The sequence below is a fragment of the Ciona intestinalis genome, chromosome 4 (genome assembly GCF_000224145.3).
Source record: "Ciona intestinalis chromosome 4, KH, whole genome shotgun sequence".
Lineage (NCBI taxonomy): Eukaryota > Metazoa > Chordata > Ascidiacea > Phlebobranchia > Cionidae > Ciona > Ciona intestinalis.
The window spans coordinates 4,944,979-4,966,689 of record NC_020169.2 but is presented as its reverse complement, the minus strand read 5'-3'; the positions used below and the strand labels follow the sequence as shown (position 1 = coordinate 4,966,689).

General features: G+C 36.3%; 5 protein-coding genes and 1 non-coding gene across 6 annotated transcripts; 4 read left to right on the top strand and 2 right to left on the bottom strand.

The window, feature by feature from the left end:
• Positions 1–131: 131 nt before the first annotated feature.
• Positions 132–1,812, top strand: LOC100186431 (alpha-ketoglutarate-dependent dioxygenase alkB homolog 4-like). Its single transcript, XM_002128126.5, has 3 exons — positions 132–330; positions 621–1,288; positions 1,487–1,812. Exons 1-3 carry the CDS (start codon positions 226–228, stop codon positions 1,623–1,625), a joined length of 912 nt encoding a protein of 303 aa, XP_002128162.1. The 5' UTR covers positions 132–225; the 3' UTR covers positions 1,626–1,812.
• A 157-nt stretch (positions 1,813–1,969) lies between these two features.
• LOC100184050 (serine/threonine/tyrosine-interacting-like protein 1) lies at positions 1,970–4,455 on the bottom strand. Its single transcript, XM_002127726.4, has 7 exons — positions 4,250–4,455; positions 3,853–4,014; positions 3,516–3,652; positions 3,206–3,351; positions 2,819–2,916; positions 2,466–2,578; positions 1,970–2,174 (listed from the first exon to the last, which is right to left on the bottom strand). The coding sequence occupies exons 1-7, from the start codon at positions 4,350–4,352 to the stop codon at positions 2,043–2,045; spliced, it is 891 nt and encodes a 296-aa protein (XP_002127762.1). The 5' UTR covers positions 4,353–4,455; the 3' UTR covers positions 1,970–2,042.
• Positions 4,456–5,103: 648 nt separating this feature from the next.
• LOC100178529 (malate dehydrogenase, mitochondrial-like) lies at positions 5,104–8,290 on the top strand. Its single transcript, XM_002127939.5, has 8 exons — positions 5,104–5,245; positions 5,426–5,594; positions 5,974–6,057; positions 6,168–6,277; positions 6,521–6,646; positions 7,203–7,379; positions 7,678–7,830; positions 8,034–8,290. The coding sequence occupies exons 1-8, from the start codon at positions 5,159–5,161 to the stop codon at positions 8,163–8,165; spliced, it is 1,038 nt and encodes a 345-aa protein (XP_002127975.1). The 5' UTR covers positions 5,104–5,158; the 3' UTR covers positions 8,166–8,290.
• A 474-nt stretch (positions 8,291–8,764) lies between these two features.
• On the top strand, positions 8,765–12,074 carry LOC104265675. The gene is made up of 8 exons (XM_009860202.2): positions 8,765–8,871; positions 9,103–9,241; positions 9,479–9,574; positions 9,757–10,030; positions 10,287–10,515; positions 11,003–11,138; positions 11,357–11,554; positions 11,922–12,074. The coding sequence occupies exons 1-8, from the start codon at positions 8,765–8,767 to the stop codon at positions 12,072–12,074; spliced, it is 1,332 nt and encodes a 443-aa protein (XP_009858504.2).
• On the top strand, positions 11,936–21,711 carry LOC100179354 (matrix metalloproteinase-17-like). The gene is given in 13 exon segments (XM_004225994.3): positions 11,936–12,070; positions 12,525–12,590; positions 14,685–14,915; positions 15,949–16,153; positions 16,553–16,706; positions 17,554–17,656; positions 17,770–17,880; positions 17,883–17,949; positions 18,228–18,389; positions 19,633–19,820; positions 19,982–20,114; positions 20,287–20,453; positions 20,666–21,711. Coding segments are annotated over 12 exon segments (1,926 nt in total). The 5' UTR covers positions 11,936–12,070; positions 12,525–12,569; the 3' UTR covers positions 21,050–21,711.
• mir4205 (microRNA 4205) lies at positions 15,288–15,333 on the bottom strand. Its single transcript, NR_034601.1, has one exon. It is a non-coding gene; the product is annotated as a microRNA 4205 (primary transcript).

Sequence of the window (21,711 nt, the reverse complement as noted above, 5' to 3'; positions counted from 1 at the left end):
CACACATTATACTTGATAAAGCTCAAGTTTTAGCTTAACTTCAATTCGCCTATTCACCAAACGCGCAAAACGTAAAATCCCACCAATGGTATTTCTATGGTAAAACATCGGGGATTTCCCTTACAATAAATCCCGAGTTATTTTACGTTAATATCTTATCAATACAATGGTGTAGCAACTTGGTGATGTGGAAATTTCAGTGGTCTAATGTAGATTGTTTTAGATATGGATGAAGTTAAATCAAAGTCCTGCGCATGTAAAGGATGCAGAACATGCATTGTATGTGAAGGAACCAATGGAAGAAATGTAAAGAATCAAGCTGATGACTTGGTATGCATATAAAGTGGGTTGGGGGAAGACGGGACACCTTTAGCACAAAATATCTAAATACCTTGATCGTGTTTTTAACAATTAACAACGGTCCACAAGAGTCTTGAGGATGCGGTTTTACAATTCTTAGAATGTTCTTGGATGGGAAAATAGAATGAAAAGGTGTCCCATCTTCTCTCATCCTTCCTTCCATATATATTGGTCTCACTAAATTACCTAAAATAGTGATCTATATATAAAATTACCTAAATGTTACTTTACTTACTTAGTTACTAAATAATATTTTATAGATAAAGGATTTGAATGAAATGGAATATCTACCTTCCATAAAGATGTGTGTCTCTCAATTAAAACCCAATGGAGAATTTGTGGGGTTTTCTTTTCCTGGAGTTGCAGTGTTTCCAGATTTTATTTCAGAGAATGAAGAGAAGGACTTAGTCAATGCAATTAACTCTGGCCAGTGGAAAGACTCGCAATCTGGTAGAAGAAAACAAGACTTTGGCCCCAAAGTTAATTTTAAACGGCAAAAAGTGAAACTCGCTTCATTTACTGGTTTACCAAAGTATTCAAAATGTATAGATGAGAGGATTAAAACTTTGAAAGGATTGGAAAGTTTTGAAACTGTGGAACAATGTAATTTGGAGTATGATCCTAACAGAGGGTCTTCAATTGATCCTCATTTTGACGATGAGTGGCTGTGGGGAGAAAGGCTTTTATCTTTGAATTTACTTGCTGATTCATGGTTCACCATGACTACAGATGATTCAACAGAATGTCAACTATCAGTGATAAAAACACCTGATGTGCAAATTAGCAGAACAGGTGTAAAACAAATAAAAATGGATAAAGATGATATATTTCACATGAATGATTTTCAAGTTAAAATTCCGTTAAAAAGACGTTCATTGGTCATGTTGTCAGGAGATGCTAGGTTTAAATGGAAACATTCAATTCAAAGGTATGTAATGAAATCTTGCAATAGGTTTTGATTTGGATTTGTTATATGTATTACTTTCCATATTGGTGGATACCTAAATGCATCCTTATTTTTCTGTTGCATTTGTATCAATGTTTATAGTAAAACTCAATTTGTGTTTAACTGTTTGTCTGTTGTGATTATTATTTCAATATCAACCTTACAGTTTCCTTTTTACAGGCAAGACATCAAGAGCAAACGAATGTGTTGCACTTTACGTGAGTTATCACCAGAGTTCCAAACTGGTGGCAAGCAGGAACACCTTGGCAGACAGTTATTGGACATTGCTTCTACTTTTTCAGGGGAAGTTGTTTTATGATGTAGTGTATAACTTTTTTTAACATTAAATAATATTTTTAGTCTTCTGCTGAAGTATAACACAATATATAAGTAAAAAATTGTTCTGGTAAAACACAGGATTCTTGCTTCCATTATTTGCCATCGCAGAACACAAAACACAGACTGACCTAATAGATAAAAAAAAGTCTGACTGAATGGCAAGCAAATCGTTTGTATGGTACAATTTATGTCTATTTTACTAGAAAAGTTGTTTAGTTTATTAATTTTGGTCTGTTTGTATCGGAAGCTTACATAAACACCAATCACCTTCCATTTGTTATACCAGTATTTCAGTATACCTAACACCTACATTCAAAACATTCACATCTAAAATGTACATTTATTATAAAGTAGATTTATAAAACATAGAAAGCAACACATAAATATGCCGGTGTAATTAGAAATGTGGATCTGCAATGTTTGTAATGGTTGAGCCGAGGTGACTTTCCTCAAAAGCAGCAAGTTGTTTCACCAACCCTCTGTTAGGTCGCATTGTGAACTTGCATGAACGCATATGTCGCCATGCATCCTGGTTATACAGTATGTTTTTTTGCATAATAAATGAATTTAGAAAAATGTTTTATTTGCTTGGTTAATGTAGGCCTATTTAAAGGATTGCTGCAAATATGTTTATTTTTACCTTTAGGATTTTACTGTTTTCACTAAGTAGGCTACCTTTTTTAATTATATTACACAGGTATTATTTAATAGAGACTAGAGTAATACTATATGTTAACAAAAGAGATTATGTATGTACAAAAAAACAATATTTCATATGAAATAATAAGCCTTTAGAACCAACACAATATAAAAGATTTACCTGTAGTGGCCACTTGTAATATGACATCAAATAAAGAATACACGCAGCTGCACTTCTGCTGATTCCATTATCAGACCACACAAGAATTATGTTCAGCTTGTTTCTGTTGTCATCTGTGAACATAAACATTCATTTGATTTGTAAATAAGATAGAATTTTGGCTGAACCATATTTGTTCAAACTCATAAACAGTTGTTCAAACTGTACAGAAAAAAGATCATTTACAAAGATACTTAACCAGCCTAATGTGTATGAAACAGACCATGGTAACTCTGAGTTAACATGTAATGCAAGCATTGGTGATATTCATACATACACGTTTATAGACTTTATATATAAATCCAGTAACTTACCAACAAACTTTACAATCTGTGGAATATAACTTGTGAAGTCTGCATTTTCATCATCACTTATTGGGACTTGGAGATAATTTTCATCTCCTTCCTTGAAACTGAATAAAAAAGTCATATTTGAAAAATATATCGATGTCATACAGAAAATATATTATTCCCAATAAGAGTTATATTGTATATGAAGTAGGCCCCACAACTGCACTATTAAGTTGTTAAATATCTTATTGTGGGAATTTGTTTTTAACTTAATTTGAATACCCAATTAGCTGCATCAGACTTAGTATCAGTAGTTGAATCTGAGTATTTACCGATAACAATGAATCTGATTAAAATAACACCCATGAATCCATCGCTTAAAGATCAGTAAGTATTCAAGAGTTTACTTACAACTTGTCAGTGCTGTTGGAAAGGTTAATATGCGCTCTGATTTTCAACTCCTTATGAACTGTGTTGCTCTGTGCTTGTTTCTTCGATCCAATATATAAGATACCTGGTAGTACTTCGCATGGATATGTTTCAATGTTGTCATATTCCTGAAACAAAGTTGGAAGCTAGTATGATTTACAATAATTGCCTATAACAACCAACAATGAAAATCGTAATGCAATTTCTTGCTAGTTACAAGTTCATATTGCTGTAAGCTGTTTGAATTATCAACCAAACAGTAAAAGTTAAAAAATCTTGGTAGGTTATTTACTCGTGGCATGTAAATGATTTTCTGTGTCCTCAAGAACGGATACATTGCTGAGAAATCTTCATACCCTCCTCTGAGAATCTTCACAGGATTCTTGCTTCCATTATTTGCCATCACAGAGGCACAAAACACAGATCGGCCTAATGGATAAAAATGAATAAACAAATGAATGACTTCTTTGTCTCTTACTTTAATCAGAAGTACAAAACTTATTCTATAAAAGGAATAACATACACACATTACGAGTGCATTTTAAATCTAGATAAACAGAAAATTTTACTTCCCTACGCACAATATGCTACTTTATGTTTAGGTCCATCACCTTTACAAATGAACTTACTTTTTTCCCTTAGTGATCTGCAGTTGCTATCATAAACAATCACATGAGTTTTACATTCCAATTCGGAATCATACGGGACATTATAGTTGCCTTCCTCATCCACAGGTGCTCTCTTTGCTGTTATTACATGACTTTCATCATATTCTGTCTTCTTTCTTGCATCTGTAAAGATATATAAAATTGTTATCACAAACAAATTTATAACAAAATCGGTCAACACTCTAAAACTAGAATTTTAAATGGTATTGATAAAGGTATATGGTTGATTGATTTCAATACTCCTATAGTCATCACAAATTATGAAATAAATGTGTGCAAATAAGCAGTTAATCTTTTAATACCACAGTTTTAGTTGTTTTTACTGTTACCTATAATTTAGCTTATTCTGAAGGATTACCCAGTAAAAGAAGGAAGTTTTGGTCACTCAAGCACGGGTAGACAGTATGTTGGTTAAGAATGTTGTACAATTCCGTCGGTTCGATGAGAACTAACCGCGACATTTTGACTAAAACACAAGTTTGTCAACAGAAAAACTTTCACGTTTTAGCGTCCCTTGTAACTTCAGTAACTATGGAAACAGGTGTTACTTAGAACTGGGGAGTATAATCAATTTTATCTTTTTTCGACAAGCAAGTTAGCGGTAGTTTATTTAAATATTTTGATTTTAAGTTTGGCCGAAACATGTTTAATGGAGCAAGTGTATTTATTCAGCTAGGCTAATTTCCCAACGTTTTAGTAAATGTCAAAACCACTGCGTATAATAAAGTTTTAAACCGATGGTTCAAAAAAACGACATTGTTTTAGTTTGTGAAATGCTTTTAAAATCGTGTACACTGTACATATTTAAAACTGGTAATAATATAGGAAATTAATTTGAGAAATCGTGGCGTGCTCGATGAACCGATTGATGACCTTTATCTGCCGCTTACGCAAGAAGAAGGACGAATTGTGAATCGCAAATCTCATTGAAACTGGACGCTGCTAGTTCTGCTGTTTGCGGTTTGTAGGAAGGTGAACGCGTGATCACACTCGCACAGCTATAAACGTGGAAGCTATGCTTAACGACTATCTTTGCTGTTGGCTCACCGGTTTGTTATTAATAAGTTTTTATAAGTGTGTTAAAGTAAGCTGATTTAATAGTTCTTCTAAAATAAAATTATTTTTAACTTTTTTGAGTGATTTCTTAATGTGAACGATTTACAAACGTGTACAAATAATATTCAGTTTTTTATTCATGCTAAAATAACAGTTGTGTTAGTTTCAGTTTAATCAAAATTTAGGAAATTTTTAATTTAAACTTTAAAAAATGGCTGCCAGTTTGACTCGAGTTATGCAAATGAACAAGATGAAAAGCCTCTCGATGCTTGCAAGAAGCTTTTCCGTCAGCAGTCAAGTAAGTTAATGAATTAGAATAAGAATTACTATAAATGATACTTTCTTAAAATAGGTTTTTATTCAAACACATTTGTAATCAGTTTTGCATATAACTCCAATCAATCCAATATTCCAATGTTAACGCGTTTTCTATTTTATGGTTAAGTATTTACCCCAACGGATTATTATTGTGTTACAGAGCAACTACAAAGTGTCAGTGTTAGGAGCGTCTGGTGGTATTGGTCAACCGATGTCTCTTCTATTGAAGCAAACACCTGGTGTGAAGGAACTTGCTTTGTATGATATCGCTCATACTCCGGGTGTTGCTGCTGATCTTAGTCATATTGATACTGCTGCTAAAGTCACAGGTTAATTTAAAATTTAGCCTTTATATCAACCATACATTCACTAAGGTCGTGCTAGTAAAGAATTCCCCCCCCTCTCCTTATTTGCTTACTACCAACCCCTATATATAACCATTAAGGCAATAACCCTCTAACCATCAACTCCTAACCACCAACCTCTAACACTTCCCACAGCCTATTCTGCTATGTACCGGAGGATTCTTTAATAGTGCCACTAACGTGTTTAATTGAAATTTAATTTATGATTTTTCAGATTTCTGTTAAATTTTAACGCAATGCCTAATTTTTTGCTAGTTAATTTAGAACTTCTAAATTTTTATGAGCTATAGGTTTGTTATTCTCGGTTACTGTCCGGTTTAGTAAACATTCTACATGTCAATAGGTCACACCGGCCCTGAAGAAATAGGAGAATGTTTGAAAGGATGTGACGTGGTTGTTATTCCAGCTGGTGTACCAAGAAAACCAGGTACTCAAATTTGTATGGACCTACTTGCTTTAACCCAATACGCATTTCCCTTTGTAGGAAGAATACCATTCAAGTTTGAATTACATGTTATTTCCTGTTTTTACTTGCAGGAATGACAAGAGATGATCTTTTCACCACAAATGCTAGCATTGTGGCTGAGCTCTCAAAAGCATGTGCTAAATATTGCCCTAAAGCATTCATTTGCATTATCTCAAACCCAGTAAGTTAAAGTAATGGTTAGAACATAAAAAATGCGCTAATGTCCAATCTATTGGTTATGACAGAAGATATGCTTGTATATTTTTCGGTGTTTAGGAACCAATGCTTGCTAAAATGGTTTGGTTTCTGTGCTATTTGTGTGTGTTATATTTTCGTATGACATTCTATAATACTGTATCTATATATATATATGTATATATATATATATCATGAATAAACAGTTAAATAAACAAATGTGCCCCAGGTGAACTCCACGGTTCCCATCTGTTGCGAGATCTTCAAGAAATCTGGTGTCAGTGACGTCAGCAAAGTGTTTGGTGTTTCAACATTAGACATTGTGCGTTCCAACACTTTTGTTGCTGAAGCCAAGGTATATTTTTATAAACTTTCATGTTTATTTATTTTCCCAATCTTCTATGTTGTTTGTGATAACATATGTTTTTCCTGTAGTAGTTTTCAAACACAGTATCCACTAAAAGACAGCTATATATTTGTATGATTCACAGTTAATAAATCACTATTCTATTTACCATGGAAAGTACCTGAATCTTTCTGGGATATTGTTATTTGTTAATGACTTTCATGAAATATACTCGGAAATTAATATTTGCTCATAGCGTGTTTCAGACATGATTGCCTTTATTTCAGTTGATGATTAACTGAATATGGCGAGACTACTACATACATAACCCTTATATAATGTTATTTTAAAGTGTGATATCAAGGAAAAATCAAAGTTTGTATATAGATAGGGAAACTTTTAGAAAACAAAAACAGCCTTTGGAAAAAAGGGTGATTTCAAACTGAAAAAGTAAAAAAGGCCATAAGACAATCCAAAAAACTAACTATAACACAAAGCCTCACTTAACTGACCAACTTAGAACATTTCCAGTTTCAAAACCACTAAACTAATCTGTCTTTAATAGGGATTAGACGTTTCCACTGTTAACGTCCCAGTAGTTGGTGGCCATGCTGGTATCACAATCATACCGTTGATCTCACAATGTCAACCACCTGTCAGTTTCGAACAAGCTGAATTGGAAGCCCTTACTGCTCGTATTCAAGATGCTGGGACCGAGGTTGTTAAGGCAAAGGCTGGAGCTGTGAGTTTAATAAACTAGTTTTATAAGAAAATGGATTAATATATAAAGATAACAATATTGTCTTGTTTTGACATTTGTATCTAGGCAAATAAGTTTATACTTTAGACATGCATTGGTAAACTTACTAAACTATTTTGTCAATTTTCAATACAGGTATTTTAATGTTCCACCATATGTTATGTGCAAGTATTTTAATTTTGAAAGATTTTTTAGACCACCTGGTGTACGATGGGTTTAGCAATCTATCCTGTTAAGAAACGGATGTTATTAATTAAGGTGATGTCCCATTGTTTTTCAGGGTTCTGCTACTTTGTCAATGGCTTATGCTGGTGCACGATTTGCAGCATCTGCTTTGGATGCTTTGAGTGGAAAGGAAGGAGTGGTTGAATGCGCGTTTGTTCCAACAGACAAATCTGAGTGTGGATATTTCTCAACTCCACTTGTTCTTGGGGTAATATATAGTTTTGTGTTGAAAATGAATAAAACTGTTAATCCTCTCTTGACAGAACAGTAACAGTCTTGATAACATAACATGGCAGTTTTGTTTCGTACACTTTGTGCATTTACGAGTTTACGAGTTACCCGACATTTAACTCTGTGTGAAATTATTGTTGTGGATAACTTATATTGGTTCTAAACTAGTTTTATTTACAGCCAAATGGTATCGAGTCCAACCTTGGTCTGAACAAACTGTCGCCATATGAGCAGACATTGGTGGAAGCTTGCATGCCAGAACTTAAAGGTTCTATTAAAAAGGGAGAAGACTTTGCACGCAACTACAATTAATTATCATTTGCTTAGTCGCAGTAAACATTGTTTTAGTTCAATCTTTCTGTTGTAAGTTCAGAGTATTTCATAATTTGTTAAAGTTGCTTTACTGCTCGTCAATAATTAAACAAACATGTTCCAGGAAATCTTGTGACCTTTTTCTGAGAGTTTATATGTAGGTAAATAATAATTGGAATTTGATTTCGGTAAGGAATAACGTTAGGGAAGTACCATCTGTACTCCCAAAGGTGTTTTCCAAGTCCAGTTTGATTAAAAGAGAAGGGTTGTTTAAATAGTTTGAAAACCGTGGTTGTCCCCTTCTGGTATTGTACCAGCTGCGTCACCTAGCGGTGTTTCCAGTAGTTACAAGTGAAGCCGCGCGGAGAAGTTTTCGCGGTTTCAGGTTGCATTCTTAAGTGAAACAGACGCCAGCTATTATCAGGCTACTGTTACCTAACACTGCCGAATATGCCCCATTTTTCACCTGCAGTTAGGATACGGGATTAGCATTTAGTGGACAGCGGTTCAAAAAAACTAAATTATATGTAACATATTTATGTAATCAAAAAAATTATTTGTTGGGTTAAGGTTTAGTAGGTTTCAATCATAAATTTAAGATGGGTCGGCCGTTGGTGGTGAAGCGAGTTTCAAAAAGAGTTGACGTCAATCAAGGAAAACTTGGGGGAACAGAATCAAGTTATCAGAAAACGTTCATCAAACATGAGTGAGATATCCTATTTTAAGAATTCTGTTTTTATAAGTGTGTCTAGATTACCTGCTTGTATTTAACAATAGTGTGTATCGTTATATTATATTGCGCAATATGTTAATTGCTCATAAATATATTTACATATATATATTTATTTCACTAATTGAGTGAAGTTTTAAAGTTTGATAGACCAGCAATTCTCATTCAATCTTTTCAAATAAGGCGTATATTATTAATTTATTTTAGGGATTTTGTGCCATCTCAAACTTTAAAGCCACCTCCAGAGAAAGCAAAGGTTCAACATCCACCAATGCAAACTATGACCACCACCATGAAAAGTTATGCTTCACAAGATTTAAGTGCAAAGAGGGAAATAATTAAACCAGTAAGTATTTTATGTTAAATGATGAGGTGTTTTATTCCAACAACTAAAAGTCCTACAATTAGACACTGGGTGCTTGTACTTGATAAGAAAAACATTTAGCCAAATCATTATAAAAAAAGTGTAAAATTGAACATTTAATGTAACATCGACTAAGACGAATAAAAGTCATAGGCAATACAAACACACTGTGCGTTGTAACTTATATTTCTATGTTCTCTTACATGCATGTGTTATTAGATTGAGGAACATGTGGTACCTGATGAACCACTCAGCAATGTAACAATGTACAGACATGATTTTGCACCAAAGTCTGCTTTACCAGCTATACTTATGGTAATGTATTAAATATAAGATAATAATGTTTATTAATCTTAAAGCACTAAACTTAATCTTTTAGACAAACGTGTTCAAACCAACAAGTTTTGTTCATGGGAATGGCCGTCCAACTATCACTGTCTCTTCTGCATATTAAAATGTTTGGCGCCTACATGTATTTACTTATGGCTTTTTCATAGAGACCAAAGACTAACAGCGACCAGAAAGCAGAACCGGTAAAATTTGATGGACGGACAATGAACAAATATTACTACCAAGATTGGAAACCAAAAATGAAGCAACGTTTTGGTGAACTTCCAGCCTTTACTTCACCACTCATCTACCCAGATCGGAACAAACCAAAAAACATAGAAGAATTGACGAAGTCACGAACCCACACTGACTATCCATACAAAAGCATGCCAAAACCTGAGATGGCCAAAGTAGCTGCTGCAAATATTAAAGTAGGAGAAGGTAAGGAAATTTGGGATTTTGGCGAAACCTAAAAATCTAAAATTTTTGTTTTCCTGAGCACTCATTCAGTTCAGTAAGTATCAGCTTGTATATAAACTGTTGTTTCCATTTCCCTACTTTACTGTACCAGTAGTACATTTTGCACTGTTTAGTTTTATTCATCCTGATTATGATGGTCTGTATAACATTGAAGGTCGATACGCAAATAAATATTTCAGAAAATAGTTATATACCTCTTGGTTTAATTTGTTGTCAGGTAACCATGACTTGAAAACCACGCACCGTGAAACATACCAGTTTGTCAAGCCCAGCTCGGCAGTGGCAATAAGCCCAAAGCCAGGCTCCATTGTGAGACAGCTTGCACAACGTAAAATGGAGTTCAACAGTAAATACCAAGCTGATTTCCCACAACGCGAGAAATATCCACTACCACCAAAAGCAGCAACACCTGCACCTGATACACTGGATATTAAAATGAATCATGAGTGAGTGGTTTATGACTTAATCTTTTAGAATAGTTTGAAAAATGTTGTTTGTTTTTCTTTACAGTAGGGGGGGGGAAGACGGGACACCTTTAGCACATATTATCCAAATATCCTGATCGTGTTTTAAACAATTAACAACGGTCTATGGGAGTCATGAGGATCCATTGTTTTGTTTACTTCTAAGTGTGATGAGAAAATGGAATAAAATGTTGTCCCATCTTCCCCCACCCTACTTTATGTAAAGTTCTTATTTAAACGACTTGAACTGTTTCAAGAGGACACTGTCTTGAGTGCTAGTGTTATAGAGTTAAGTGCCTTAAGGGGTTAAGTGCAACTTTTAAGTGCTACTTTAAATATAAAAAAGGGATTTTAAAAAAAAAATCCCGTACACAGTGTTCTTTAGGTTTATGCACACTACCATAACTAATATAGTCCAATATAGAAAAATAGTAGCAAAATGACATTCTTAAATTAATTCCATTTTCAGCCTAGTGTTCGACACAGAGCAAAGGAATTGTTACCAAGGTTGGAATGTGAAGGAACATCCACGACCGGGTCTCTCAAAACTTGTTGACAACACCCAGCTATCCACTGATGCCATGCAAACAAATACTACAATGACTGTAAGTTTTGTAAAAACAATGCTAAAAGTGTTTTGGGGGACTTTTTATATGTTTTCTTGTATGGTTTGGTTTCATTACAGCAACGCAAATCAATACGTGTCTTATGTTTCATTCATTGAAGGTATTGAGTAAATGCTATTGTGGTATAATCTATATAATGTTCACAAACAGTTATACCTAACCCATGACCATATTAACATATATCCACACCCACACAGCGTGACTTCACTCCTAAAGAGATTCCCCCATCACAAGACATCTCAGCGAACCGACCACAGACCAACAGAGGTATTGAAAGAGGTAAGTTTTACAGCACCACGGCAAACAAAGCATTCTATCAGGATTGGGGAGCCAAACCACGCAGAAGATTCGGAGACTTCCACGAGAACTACAAGGAGATCATGTTGCCCAAAAAGGTGGTGGTTTGTACTTTAGTTTACTCATGAAAGAGGAATGTTAAAGCAACTTAGTGTCTTGCCTATAGAGACGCATACGTCCATAACGGTAACTGCGTCGAGCCTCGCAATCTTATTCTCTGCGACCTAGAGGCGAGCACTTTACCACCGTCCTAAGCTGCTCCAAAATACCTTTGGGTTACCAGTGCGCCAGGTACATTGGCTAGCGCGCGTGCCTTCGAAAAGGTTACACATGCCACACTCGATGCTCTTACCGCTGTGGGCGTATATGTCTTTGGGTAAAGCATCTGTGTTATAACAACTGCCGTTGCCCATTGCCCTGCCATGCAACAATAATTAAGTTACATTCATTCATTCATTAATTCAGTTGCTTCCCATGCTGGAGCATAGCACCACAACTAAATCTACATTCGTTGAGAAATACGGTCGCCCAAGAACTTCCATGAAACCGAACCAGAAAACTATTGATGTTTCCCAACCACACGATTTCAACACTATCTCTGGAATGTGCTACAAGTAAGATGTCGTGTTTTTTTTCATTTTTTACAAAATGACGACTGTGTTATTTCGTTAATTGTCCGTACAAAAATAACATAAAATATTATTTATTGCTTAAATACGGTAATGAATCCAATAGTATTTAAAACAACGAAAATACGGGAATTAACGATAAAGCAGTTAGAATAAAACGTTGTTTTGTTTCATATATAGCAGGGTGGGGAGGACATGACAACCTTTAGCACATGATATTTAAATATCTTGTTCGATTTTCAAATAATTAACAGCGGTCTATGAGAGTCGTGAGGATACAGTCTTATAATTCTTTGAATTTTCTTCGTTTACTAGCAATTGGAACAGGAAAATAGAAAAAGGTGTCCCATCTTACCCCACCCTACTATAATATTTATCGTAAATCAAGAAATTAAAAACCATTTCCCATAGTTTCCATACTCGTTAATATCGTTGGCAGGTACCCCCCCTCATCAGCTTATGAGATCGAAGAGTTCGAAGTAAAATGCTGATTAAACATTCTAAGGTGATACACGTCACCCCTGGCATGCCTTAATTTGATTTCAATTTGATTTTAATCTCATCACCCCTTAAGGAGTTTCGTTTGTCGTTTCCACTTGCATGGATTTATCACTTTGTGTTGCTTTTTGTTCCACGTTTCGCTGATCGTTTTAACTTCTAATTAATTATTCACATATTTTAAACCCCAATGATCGACTTTATCGTGTTTTAATCTTTTATGTTACCACCTTGAGATTCGTTGTCGTCATTGCCAATAGCAGAGTCGGAGTAACTTCGCGTTGGGCCTGTGTTATAATTCAAATCAGTGAAACGATAAAACATATGATCTACAAATGCATTTTTTACGCCTCTATATAGGGTTTAATCCTATTATAAACAGTCAGCCTCTAAACAGTTAATTTTCCAATTGAACCCTATGTTTAACCACATCGAATTAGTTCGTGCACTCCTGTCAATATAAGAACAGAGAAATAATCGCCCACAAATAACTTCAGTTATTTGATGTTCGTTATTGTTACCACTGGCATAATGATGGGCAACTATGTTGCTACATAATGACGACACTAAAATAACGTTCCGAAATATCCAGATCTTTTATACACAGACGTTTAAACATTATTATGATCATTTTATACTAACACCGTTTAAACCCACCACACGTAAAAGGCCAATGCGAAGTACGACTCTGTAAATTGCACTCTCATTTAAGCCTTTCATTCTTTCAATCCAACTTTATATTTTCACCGAGATTACCAGACTTGCTACACAATGCTTGCCCACATGTCACACACTGTCCCGTCGTTTGTTTTGCTTCATTTCACCCTGTGTTAATTTCTCATTATAATGCATGCATGAATATTAAGGACCTCGTTTAGTATATCCCGCATGACCTGTGTGTACGAATGCTTTCATATTATGTTCCGTAAGTAGATTTATGTAGTTGATATATATATATATATATATAGTAGGCGGGGTAAGATGGACATACATACCGTTAGCATAATGTAACTTCCTAAATGTATTTTTAACAATGAACATAGCTTTTTCATAGTCGTAAGCGTAAGAATATGCGTTTATATAATTCTGTAAATATTCTTTGTTTACTGCCAAACCGGGCAGTATAAAAGAATGAAAACCTGGATCATTTTACCCCAACTTACAACTATAAGTAGTTACGTTATTTTTTGCCAAGTAGCTTTTGACCATGACAATATGGTTGAAAGGTTCTAGTAGATTAGTGAAGTAGCTGTATGATTCAGCGTTTGGAATACATTAAAAATCACGAGTCTATCCAACAAGAAATTGTGAGCGATAAGGGTCACGCAGCATCTGACGTTTTAACCTTGTCCGGTCGTGAGTGACCAGTAACATATGCTACGATACTCGAGGCCCACTTTAACGTATCCGTGGTCAACGTTTCGAAAACAACAGCAAGGGTCAGGCATACGAAGTCGGCCGACGTACGGCGGATAAAACGCGCTCGGCCATTGACGCTATACCTTCTTCGTCTCCTGCTCTATTATGCATGCAGCTTCTCGGCGACCGTGATTTCCCTGTGGGACCGCGTTTTAATCCTTCGCCTAAATCTTCCGTCGCGAGAAAGTCCGCCCTTGCCGCATTTAACGATTCATTGCGATTTAAGTGTGCCTGCAGATCAGTGATCGGCCATTAGCGGAAAAATTGAAATCGCCGTTTATTAATTTGAGAGCAAGGAGCCAGGGCTGCGTTGTTGTTCGTATGGGAAGTTTGTTTGTTCAAAATTCCATGGAGTATCGTCAGGATGCATGTCCGAAGTTTTGCAATCATTTATACCAGGCAATTTTAATTATTCAGTGATGCTTATGGATTTATAATAGTTTCAGTTCGTTTTTATCATATAGATAGTTTCTTTGGTAAAAATCTTCGCAGTATTATGTACTTTAGGCCTAAAAAACTGAGAATCACAGACAGCAGCGCTTCAATTTGTGTGGTGCAGAAAACTATAATTAATAACAAGAATGATCACTGTTGAACGTTACAACATTAAGACGTATATTATAACCACAGTTGTTTTAAAGTGTATGCGTTTTCTCCATTTAAAATGTGATTGTACTGTTAGGCACAGGTGTCTACAAACAGCATGAGGTGTACAATGAAAAGAACTCCTTGTAGTTCAAGCAACAAACATAATGGACGTCCAAGGACTAAGTTATCAACCATGAGATCGGTGGCGCTTTTTATTACCTCGTATTGCCATGCCATAGCGATGTCTTCTGCAAGCCCCGTGTCTAGATTACATGAAATCACGCCCGTGGATAACTCGGTGCCTGCGGAAGTGGACAGTGGAGTGGTAAGTGTATTAAGACCATGTGTGTGTAAGTAGGGATGCGTATTCAGTATTTGTACGTTGTACTCGGGCGTACAGGCCAGGGGGTGTTCAAAGCTTATATTGATTACGATTTAAATCCGCATGCGAGCGGCTTGCCATATTGGATGTACTTCTTTTAGAGTAGGACATTCATGCTAGAGATTCTACGCTTACGCTGTATAGCAATTCCGCTTTAGATGAGACATTTCACCTGCACTTTAAAATTCGCAATCGATCGTATTACATCTACGATAAACCACAACATTTCGCAAAGTGGCATAAGCACGTGTGTGATTAGTTCCGTGCTGGCCCGCCGCCACGCATTTGTGCCAAAAACAGCACGAGACTTAGAACCGGGACAACCAGACGAGACGCTCATATTTTCCATCCAATTAAACCGCTCGCCATTATAGTCCACACACACAGCGCGTTTTAATGGGATTTTCCGGCGTGCAGTTTCTTGGTTTACTTCACCTGACGTTTTATCTAATTACGATGGATCTGTAGAAGCAGCAAGCGGTCTCACTGTCCCGCCTATCCTCCCACGGGCATGTTCCAGCATCCAGCCACGCACATAATTGAAAACAGGCGCCTGATTTAGTGCGCGGACCTTAATACCGTAATAACATTTGCGCTTATCACGTTCTATCGCCCGGCCCGGCGCGCCTGTCGGGAAAAATGATTTTCCTTTCGTGCAGTCCATGAACGATATAAGGTCAAATCATTTGCGGAAATTACGCCGGCTTAGCGTCACCGCATCATCGGCATAGACACAAAAACGCTCGAAATAAACTTCAAACTCGAAAGCGGCAATCAATGGAGATCGATACTAGTGGTGGTTAGCTCTTATATGTAACGACTCGAATATTTCTTTAACTCGCTACTCTCTTTTTGAATTAACAGCTCCAAGCGTATAAACAACACCCTACGCGCTCATTTGCGAAAGATTGATTTTCTCCAATAAAATTAAAAACTCGCCATTGGGGTTAAATTTTGATCAAAACGCATGTTTCAGAATTTCCTGGTAAAATATGGATACTTGGCGCCCCACGACCGAGAACGTTCTGAAGATGACCTAATGGCTGCTACATCCAAGTTCCAGAAGATGTATGGCCTCACAGATACTGGATTACTGGATGAGGACACTCTGTACTTGATGCAGCAACCAAGGTGTGGACTCTGGGACATTCCTTCCAAAAGAGTTGATTCAGAATTAGAAAGTAAGTGGTTATGGCTGATTGAAAGAATTTAAAAAAAAATGGAAAGAAAAAATGTTTTTAAATTGTTGTGTAAAATTAATGCGGTTTACCCAGCCTGCAATATGTGTACAGTTGGCGCATGTAATCGAGGATAAACCCATTACGTACGCTTTACAGGTGTATCATATCTATACCTATCATGTTTACAGTGTTTTATCAGTTTTCATAACATTTGACAGTTGATGCTTCGATTGAAAGGCCTATACGCGTAATGTAAGTTCTTTCAAGCTGCGCTGCGCAAAATTTAAACAAATTAAATGTTTTTTTTAAAGAGGCAAAAAAAACAACCAACACCGCCAGATTTCAAACTACTATTATGACTCTAATTCTCCTAATGTTGTAACACTCCACCCATTTCAGTTTCCAATACTCATGTTCCACTTCGTCAAATGGTCAGTAACACAACACTGAAACCAGTCAAGGCAACTCCAGTTCTCGAAGCTCTTGCGAAACTGAGTCGGAAGAAACGTTATACTTTGATGGGACATTGGCCAAGCAAAAGAATAACATACGGGTACGAGATTTTGTATTTCTTATAACAGCCACTGTATTTGGTGTATTACCCATAGAATTTCCATATTGTTCCTATTTTTCGGCAGTTATATGGTACCGTGGGGTAAGATAGATATTCGCGCACTCTATTCCATAGTTTAACAATTGACAACGTCATCTTAAACTTAAAGTCTTGAGGATAGTACAGTTCTGTCAATATTCCTTGTTTTCTGCCATATGGGACTATAAAAGAGATTGAAAACATATACTATTTTACTCAACCTATATCCTACTTCATAATAAAAGTAATCCCATGAGGTATGAATTCGTACTCCAGTGTTTTATTTCCGATCAAAAACAATTTTGCCAATCGAAATCTTGTAATTCCGGTTAATGGCCGCCACCTAAATGGGCAACTTAATGCTCGAAATAGCTCGCCCACTTCCCACAGAAAGATAAATCATTAATTGCGAAATTGATTGTAAAATTATTTGTAGTTTCCTCATTCGGGTGACCCCCCCCTTTAACAGGATTTAAATCTAAAAATGTGCATTCAATTCAATTTGGTATTGATTATAATTTGCCTATTGGGTTGCGCTAACGCATGAACGACGATTTAACTGTAAACATATCTCGGTTACTGTAATGTTGCAGCTATTTAACAGTTGAGTAGAATGTGTCGTTCTCTATAGAAGCCACAAACTTCGAACGTTTGATTACTGCGTATTTTACAATACAAAATGGCAACAAAAAATCAAAATATATTGCTTATATCAAACTATTTGACAATGTCACACGCTGCTTAAATATATCACACTACCTTTAGTTTTTACCATAAAATAAACCTTTGCATATATTACGTGCGATAGATTCCGCATGTACACCGATGACATGTCGACTCTGCAGCAGCAAGACGCCGTCGCTCGTGCCCTAGACGTTTGGAGCAAGAACACCCCATTGGTCTTCACCCAGGTAACTATTGATCGTTTCTAAAAATCACATCAGTAGGCGTTAACCGCGCTTAGCGTAATGGACGTGCTTAAGCTGACATAAAACCTGACAAAACAATTCTGTCTGTGTCGCAGCAATGGCAGAAAGATGTGGATATTATGATATCATTCCCGCGGGGCTACCACAACGACGGCTACCCATTCGACGGTCCAGGACACACCCTAGCGCATGCTTTTTACCCCGGCNCAGGGATTACGTAGACGGGGACGTGCATTTTGATGGAGATGAAAAATGGACGTACATGTCACAGGAAGGTAATTATTTTTTTAATGAATGCCATTAAATATTAGTTTCTTGAATACAAGATTTCGTTATATCAATCAATGATTGGTATGTAAATAAATGAAAACATTTTGCATAAATCAATATTAAGTTTAACTTCGTAAACAATAAAAAATGTAATAATTCGATTTTTTTCATACGTATTTTCTTTGTCGTTCATGACTTCGCAGTATCCTGTAGTCAATACAAATCGGATCATTTCATGCTGGGTTATATTTTATACCTCGCTTAATTTATTTACACACAACAGATGGTACAAGCTTGTTCATGGTTGCCGTACACGAGTTTGGACATGCTCTTGGTTTGGGCCACAGCACCAGCAAAGGTTCTGTAATGCTGCCATTCTACCAGGGTTATAAGGAAGGCATTAGTTTGAGTAGTGACGATATTCAAGCCATTTATACCCTTTATGGTAAGGGTCTATATGTTTTTTATACTATAACCGGTGTTGTAAAAACGGCGCCCCTTTTCAACAATTAACAACGCTCCTGAGTCGTGAGGTTACGGTTTTATAAATGTGCAAATATTCTTCCTTTACCATTAAATTATACGACCATCAGGAATGGAAGTCATAGACCATCTTACCAGAACCTTTACGCTAATTGTAGAGAAAGTTTCATTTTGTTTTATAAACTTAAAAACTGAAAACTATATTCTCTCGTCGAACGGTGTAACTATGGTCCCATCCTGGTGCAATGCTGCATCTTGCTGTAATCTTCGCCTTTTGTTGCATGGCAGTCATGAGTTAGTTCATACAAGTTTGTGTAAGTATTGAACTGGGGAAGAATTAACTCTCTCAGCGTCTCGGAGCGCAGAAAGTGGAAGATGTTTGCCACTATAAGTATTAACAAAGCCATGAAATATTTATACAGATTTTGCTGCTCTTTAGCGCTCGGGTCGAATATAAAGGACTAATTGAATTTGTCAGCCCGTTCGATTTATCTAATTTTTAAATCGACTACAATAGCAAGCTGCTCGAACTTCAGCATAACGTCAATGGTGACAGATAATATTAGGGCGGATTTAATATCTTTTCGCTATTAAAGAAAAAGTCTTCTACGCCGCCTAGAAGTTTTATTTTGCATGTTTTTGTTCTCTTTTATCATCTCGTTTGGTGGCAAACAAAGAGGATAATAAGGATTATATAAACCTATCTTTAAGACTCTGAAATAGCGTTGTAATTTGCCAAAAATCTTACGCACAGTACTACAGACAGCAATATTCTATCGGCTATAAATAACTTTTAACGGTCCTAGTTTGTCGGTAAATCTAATTCGTATAGCTTCTGCTGTCGCTTTGGGTAACCACTAAAAACAAAACGATTTTCCTCTTCACATTGTGTTATGTGTCAATGAATATTGGCCTTTTAATTAGTAGAATGCCACACAATTTTACCCAGGGGACAGTTGAGGTTCCGTAACCCACAATACTGCGACATATATTCGCAGCCCACAGACCGGGAAACGATAAATGTAAATGCAACCCAGCACAAGTTTGAGTAAATGAATTAAAATACTGTTTTTTAATAAAACAAGAATACAATTATATATACTTTGTAAAAATATAAACAGAAAATATACACTTAATTTTGCAGTTTCGTGTTATTCTTATCCATTTATTGTTTTTGTTGCGATTCTTAATTGTTCTACCTTTAGGGTCGGAAAAACAGAATGGACCATTATTATCACAAGACGATCCATTCGTGTTCGCAAGTCCCACGCTTGGCTCTACAAGAGGAATTTTTCAGGAAAACAACAAGCTACCGATCACCCAATCTCCCGAGTTATGCGAAAAGGAATTCGACGCAGTCGCGAATATCAGGAGCGACATTTATTTCTTCAGGGTAAGCGGTGTTTTCTGGTACATAAGATATTACTTGTTTGCATCTAATCCAAAAGGCTAATGACATGGTCGTGCATCCCACTACGAATGTGAGTTCGCATATGCAGTATATGCGTTTTAAAAACCATCTGGTCGTTTTTCGATTACTGAATTTTATTTCAGGGCAATTACTTCTGGCGCATCCTGAAAGATGGACGAGACGACCGAATCAAAATGAGCCGATTTTGGACAAATTTCCCAAATGTGAACGTAGACGCCGCTTACTCCCGTGACGAAAAGACTTTCTTTTTTTCGGGTGAGCAAACTACATATTGTACAGCTTGAAGTTTCAGAAATAAAAAAAAACGCTGTGCTGGTATAAACTTGATCGATTTTTCATTATCAATCAGTTTTACTTGGCACCGTTTAGTCCGCTGGTTTAATCCTGTTATAGCCCAATGATTACATGGGTATTGATTTTACTACAGGCACGAGATACTGGGCCTACTCTGACACGAATATGGTTGCGGGTTCGCCCAGACCAATAAGCGACTTCGGTCTGCCGATGGATGGCGGTATAGACGCTGCTATGATCTGGGACAGCAACGGTGGAACTTATTTTTTTAGGGGCGAACGATTTTGGAAATACGATGAGGTGTGTGTAATATTTTTTTGCACAAGTTCAATGGGTATACTATTTACTAAACCGCAAAAAATACATTTAACGCATGTTTATGGCCAAATATGAAACTTTTATTCTACTAAGAGTTATTATTCGCTTTTTACATGAACTCATTATTGCTCTACGACTAAGCAAATAATAATAATAAGTTTCGTTCCTGCATTCCTTAAAATCTGTATTTACAGGATCGTAGACAGATAGAGCTGGGCTATCCAAGAAACATCAGCGTTTTGCGTGACGTACCTGCTAATATTGATGCCGCGCTTTCGAATCCTTCCGACCGTTCAGTTTACTTCCTAAAAGGCACAAGATGCTGGAAGCTGGATGATGATTTACTCTCTGTCAGCAAAGGTTATCCGGAGTACATAGGTGTAACATGGTTTGGATGCGACCGTGGGATGTATAGTGGGGTTAGAGAACCAGATCAACCCAAAATACCCCACAAAGGTTCAAACCACACCACCTCTGAAGTTGGAAATGGACGAAACGCAGCGAAGGCTGTGGTTAGTCTTAATCGTACCGTTATTCTTGTTGTATTACTCACTGTAAGCGTGTTGCTACTTTCATGAGCGTCAAAGGCGCTCCTCGTTTCGCTAATTTGGTCATAGCGAAGAGTGAAACGCTAGGCTGTGAGATAAATATCAAACCGAATTCAGAGTTCACATATACCGTATTTTTGAAACTGAATGAAACCTGGAGTTTTTTTTTTGTTTTCAGCCATCAACAGCGCGGTTATAAATTTCATACTTTGACGCTTTTCAATTGTTTTAATATGCTTCAAATGATTTTCTCTTGTATCAACAAACTGCATGATCCCCTTCCAGTTATTATCTTGTTCCAAACAAGTTTTTTTCTGTCAGTTTTATATTTATTGCCTTCCGATTTCGTATATTCATCTAAACTTTACAAAAGTACAGTCATTCTCATTGACCAACTAAACTTGTATAGATGAGGAGATGGTTCACTATTCCCGTTTCATTAAAACTAAAATTATATATTGTATTTGAAGCCCAGTTTTATTCTGTAAAAATATAAATTGGATAAATGTTGCTTTGAATTTTAAGTTTAAATAACATTTTGTTTCTGTAATTTTAATTGAACTTTAGAAAAATATATTAGCTTAGTGAAAGTCAGGGTACCGCCATTGCAGAGGAATGTTTTTGAGTATACCTTGTGTACTTTTGCAAGAGACCCGCAATAAACGCATCACGATCTCCCACTGTTTCAAAAA